Source organism: Squalius cephalus (genome assembly GCF_949319135.1).
Source record: "Squalius cephalus genome assembly, chromosome: 25".
In the NCBI taxonomy this organism is placed as follows: domain Eukaryota; kingdom Metazoa; phylum Chordata; class Actinopteri; order Cypriniformes; family Leuciscidae; genus Squalius; species Squalius cephalus.
In genome coordinates, this window is record NC_137146.1 from 7,233,303 (window position 1) to 7,239,302 (window position 6,000).

At 35.1% G+C, this 6,000-nt stretch overlaps 1 protein-coding gene across 4 annotated transcripts in view; it reads right to left on the reverse strand.

Moving 5' to 3' along the window:
• dpyda (dihydropyrimidine dehydrogenase a) overlaps nt 1-6,000 on the reverse strand; it is a 179,251-nt gene that overhangs the window by 117,629 nt on the left and 55,622 nt on the right. For all 4 annotated transcript variants that reach the window (XM_079863361.1, XM_079863359.1, XM_079863360.1 and 1 more), the window contains 2 exons: nt 2,986-3,093; nt 1,449-1,618 (listed from right to left, as the gene is read on the reverse strand). In XM_079863361.1, coding sequence (XP_079719487.1) covers nt 1,449-1,618; nt 2,986-3,093 — 278 coding nt within the window. The remainder of the gene's footprint in view (nt 1-1,448; nt 1,619-2,985; nt 3,094-6,000) is intronic.

Genomic DNA, 6,000 nt, shown 5'->3' on the forward strand with positions numbered 1-6,000 from the left:
CACACTTCTCTCGCACCAAATATTAATAAGCTTCACTCTGCTGCCTGATGTTGACTCTCTTTCTCTCACTTCCTGACTCTCTACTTTCCTTGGTCTTCGTTCTAGTTGAAATCTATTTTTTGCCCAAGTCCGAGAAGAAAAACTGAATTAAAAACAAATTTTAATTCCAATTAGAACTCAACAATGAACTTTAACTTTTCTATAGTTCTTTAAAAAAAAGTGAATTGTTACAGTAAACAGAAAACTATATTCTAAACCATCTTTGGAAAGGAATACAAAAAAAGGAAAGGGATTCTTCCTGCTTCCTACTTTGTATTTATGTACAGTACCAGTCAAAAGTTTGGAAACATTACTATTTTTAATGTTTTTGAAAGAAGTCTCTTATGCTCATCAAGCCTGCAGTTAAAAAAAACAAAAAAAAACAAAAAAAAAAAAACAGTAATATTATGAAATATTATTACAATTTAAAATAATGGTTCTCTTTTTTAATATACTTTAAAATGTAATTTATTTTTGTGATGCAAAGCTGAATTTTCATCAGCAAGTACTCCAGTCTTTGGTGTCTTATGATCCTTCAGAAATCATTCTAATATGCTGATTTATGATCAATGTTGGAAACAGTTGTGCTGCTTAATATTTTTTTTATAACCTGAGATACTTTTTTCAGGATTATTTGATGAATAAAAAGTTAAAAAGAACTGTATTTATTTAGAATAGAAATCTTTTGTAACAATATACACTACCGTTCAAAAGTTTGGGAACAATAACTATATTTTTTTTTTAAGAAATTAGTACTTTAATTCAACAAGGACGCGTTAAATTGATAAAAGGTGATGGTAACGATTTATATTGTTAGAAATGTTTTTATTTTGAATAAATGCTGTTTTTATGAATAAATGCTGTTAACGTTTTACTCATCAATGAATCCTGAAAAAAGTATTCCAAAAAAATATATTAAACAGCACAACTGTTTCCATCATTGATAATAACTGAGTATCAAATCATCATATTAGAATGATTTCTGAAAGATCATAAGACACCAAAGACTGGAGTACTTGCTGATGAAAATTCAGCTTTGCATCACAAAAATAAATTACATTTTAAAATATATTAAAAAAGAGAACCATTATTTTAAATTGTAATAATATTTCATAATATTACTGTTTTTTTTTTTTGGTTTTTTTTTACTTTTAACTGCAGGCTTGATGAGCATAAGAGACTTCTTTCAAAAACATTAAAAATAGTAATGTTTCCAAACTTTTGACTGGTACTGTATTTATTAACTTGTTAGGCTACATCATAAAAATAATAAATGGTAAAATAAATAAATGTCATGTCCCTGTCATACATAAAATATCAAACCAAGATGCATCTGTGACCAAATGATGAAATCTTTTTTCAAGAATATATTCAGTCTTCTTTCTGGCATTATCTTCCTTTCTCCTCACCTCCTCTGGAACTGCTCTTATGTTGGTGAATCCCTTCCTAAAGGCCACAAACACACGGCGGGCGCCGCAGCGGAGGGCAGAAGTAGCGCAGTCGAAGGCCGTGTCTCCAGCGCCCAGAACGATCACGGTACCACGGAGATCCGGCAGCGCTGACTGACAACTACACATCCCTGCAACCCGAGGAGGAAGAGGAGAACAAGAAAGAGTGAGAAAGAGAAACATGAATTCTGACTATAGAACAATTCTCACTTAACGGCTCAGCAGATGCTTGCTCGTAAAGCGCTGTAAAATTGCATCTCGAAGCCTCACAGCACGTCACTATCAAGTTATTCTGCTTCCATTAGAGCCTGGTTCACTTTATCTTTTCGACTTTGTTTTTTTTTTATGATTTCATATTTTTCCCGGAAATGTCCTTGTATCAGTAATTTCATACTCCACACCTGTCGTGGTGCTGCTTTTATTTTTAGATGTGATAAGGGTGGCTGCACCTATATTAAACACAGTGATCTCAGCATGCGATAACTCTCAGAATTCGATTCGTTCAGCTGCTCTGAGGTTAAAAAATCTTGAAAACTTGACCAGCAATTTTAATCCATGCCACTGATTTAGCCTTTAAAGACCACATGACAAAATTAACCCCATTTACCTTTTATACAAATAACTTAAAAAAAAAATTAAAAAAATAAAAATAATTATTACTTAATTAATATGATACAATTTTTATCAATGTATAACTTTTTATGATTCTTTTCAAAATCATTCATAATAATCTTTCTTGAGACTAAATGTAATTGCTTTTTTTTTTTTTTAGGCTGCATTCAGCCACCTTTTGTTTAATGGCATTATCATATTGCATGTGTAAAAACATCACATTAACCAAAAGCATTTGCTTAAAGGTCTGCAGCATTTTGTTGAGATTCTTGTAAAGATTCAGTTCCTATTTCATTAAATCCTTGGCCAACTGCCTTAATGCAGCGAGTTACAGTAAGAGGTACAACGGCACATTGGATTAAGATTTATTCATTACTGAGGTTTTATTCATTCAATCAGGTTCTTTCCCCAAAATTTCCATTTTCATTTGATTCTGATGCCAATATTATTAGTCTAAACCCCATTAATCTGGGGAGCAGGAACAAAAACTTCATCTTCTTTTCTGTTCAGACCATTTTTGTTCTCCACCCATTCTTCAAAGAATGCCTATGAATAAGTATCACATGGTTGAAGCCAATACAAGCACAAATAGGATCATCTGCAGAAAATCTCAGCAAGGGTAAAATATTACGGCAATATCCAGAATGATAATAGCCGCTCAAATTATATAAGTTTATGATTATAATATAGTGCATAATACAGTAGTACTGAATGATTAGTCATGGTACTTCAACAACAAAAACCAATGGTACTCTTGATACTTTTTAGTTAGCAAGGAAGCTTATATATAATTCAGATAACGTGGACTCAGATGGTCCTCATTTGTGTTGCTTCAGGAAACTTTGAATCATCAGGTGTGACAGATGGATTTCTCAAGTGTGTTCACCTGGTTTACTGGCTTTCGCAACGAGGGGGAGAAAGTCCTTGGACGTGTAAAAACCCTGTTCTGCGGAGAGGCCGTCAAAGAGCTTGTGTCTGTTAGCTTGAGGAAGACCTGCATCAAATCAGACACATACAGTATTAACTTTAGTTAAATATCTACTTTACAGTCTTAAAGTCAACATAAAGACAGACAGACAGATATATATATACATATATATATAGATAGATAGATAGATAGATAGATAGATAGATAGATAGATAGATAGATAGATAGATAGATAGATAGATAGATAGATAGATAGATAGATAGACATGTATAACAAACAAATCTCAAAAATAGGTATCTGAGTTAATGACGTAGATGAAATCTCACATCCGCAGATACACATTCCAGTTTCCATTTCCTCCCTATGTTGACTTCTTCCTGCCTCTAATGTCTATTGTGCATCAGATGCCCGTCCGAATGTTTGCCACTGTCTGGTGTCATTAACATCATTACACATAATCACACATAATGTAATCTTTCAGTGGTTTCAGTGGGAGCGATGTTTAGACATCAGCGTCAGGCCTCCGATGCCTCAAAACCCACAATTATCATCCATTCGAAAAAAAAGAAGAAAAAAAGAAGCCCAGACAAAGTGAGTTGTGAAGATCTCTCAATCTTCTGCGCGTAATATCTAAATCGAGATGCGCAAACGAGATGTGTTTTGTTGCGGTTTAAAAGCAGCAAATGCTGCACCCCTTTCCAAGGCGTCTTAATAAGATAAAACTCTTTGGCAGAGATCAGAGCATTTGCGAGAACCGTAACGTGAGAAGTTTACGAGATCCACTGTGACTGAGATGGAAAGCAGAAGACAGTGGTAATGAGGTACTAAGTGATTGAGAGATGGAAGAATGGGGTGTTGCTGTCAGAACCAATACACTCAATGTGGTTGCGAGGAAATACATTACAACATGCATCAACGCCTTCGTTTGCTCAATTTAAACAAGCCTTTAGTAAATGCATGGATTTTTTTTACACCCTTAGCAAAAATCATGTGAAAATACAAAATACAGAAAACAGGAACCCGACAGCACCTCTCCACCCACCGTTCTCGGATTCATCCGCTCTGTCTGGCTTAAAAAGGCAAGGGTAAAGAGGTGAAAGCACACAGCATGATTTAAAAAGTTTAACTCATTATTAATGAAACTGGTCATTAAATCATACAATAATTAGACGCCCACCTCTCATCAGACACATCTCCAGAAGACGTCAATAACACGGCAATTACTACGTTTTTAAAGTTAACCTTCACCAAACAAGCCAGCGTGTGGCCTGCGAGTAAACGCTAGCTCTTCATCGCTCGCCGATAACCAACCTGTCTTCCTCCGAGCGGTGTTCACACTGCTGATTCTGTTTGACAGAGCCGTCTTATGGCTGTCTTCTATATTTCAGCTGGATTTAGTTTTACAACAGGTTTATATGAAAAGCTTTATGTGGCTTTAACCTGCTGAATTCAGGTTTCTCAGCAGAGTACAACACTATGGTGATATATTGCAATATCATTTTTAAACTGTACAAACTTTACATTCTAACACTAACAAAAACATTCTGCCTTTTTCAAAAGAAAAAAATAATTTAGTATGATTTATAATCTGTTTTCCTCATGGGTATCAAAGTTTTGTCCCCACAACATCAACATTTTTCATGTTTTACCATCCTTACGGGAACATTTCGTCCCCACAACATGGAATACCTGGATCGCACACACACACACACACAGTACAAACATACATGTATACACATTCCAATATAGAAGGTGTTGTATCACACATTTGGTGCAAATCACCAGTGATTCTCATTAGGGGATGTTGAACACAATGTTGAAAGCCGCTAAATGGCTGTAATGATATCCTGATGATATTCTGGCATTTCCACATCCTAAAGCTGTTAGGGTGTCACGACTAATGAACAACATAAAACATAAAAAAAATTCTAAATTGCACATAGACTTCTGAAAATTTCAGATTTGTGCCTCATATCTCTGAGCAGGTATTCGAGTCTCATTAGTCAGTCAATAATTATAAAAATATGCTTTTATGTGTTTGCAGGGTTTAAAAATTATGTCCTAATTTGGTGAGCCAAAAATGATCAAAACATAAAAATGACCAGTGGCGTAGCTGACCTCAACCAATATCTGTATATTTCTCTGATAAACAATACTGTTTATGTTCAGTGTTACTTTGTTATAAATAATGTGTTATGTTACATTTTTAAAAGTAACATTCCCCAAGACTGTTCACAAGCATAATCACTAAACACCTGCCACCTCAATCTCCTGATCATCACCAAAAAATACAAAAGGAAGTTCAGGAAGAACGGGAAACTTCAGTGTATGGCGTGACAAAGTGGGTTTTAACAAAAGCGCCAGGGTTTGTGACAGCGCTCTTTGTAAGTAATGCGTCTCCATTTGTCTCCTGCTGCATCACATTTTCTTCAGCAATGATCTCTGCGCTGAGCTTCCATACGATATGCTCGCAGCCGAGGCCGATTTCACCATGCAAAATCCAAAATAATACATCACCCAGAGGGCAGAACCCTTCTAGTTAATCAGGCCTTCTTTATGGGCATCTGTTGAGAAGAGGGGGCGACATTGGCAGGAGACACTTTCTCAACAGTCTCTGACCTCTCTGACCCTTAGAAATTGCATAACGATGAAGAAAAAACAAGGGTGAAGAGTTAAAGTAGATTTTATGAAGAAAAAAATGAATGCCGCCACAATTCTAAAGTATCTATGATATCCTAGTCTACAGATATGGCTCAGGTACCTTCTTCAATGTAAATCTGTGGGATTATTTCATCCACCAGCCAAAAATCACTTATAAAGATAACGGTACACAATCTGAGGTATTAATTATGTAATTATGCTAAAATGTTGTAATTATATAAAGATGTCCTTGCAGATGATAAATTCCCTCTATACAGATGTTAATTAATGCTGCCAGCAACAACTAAACATTCCAATAGAACAATATATTT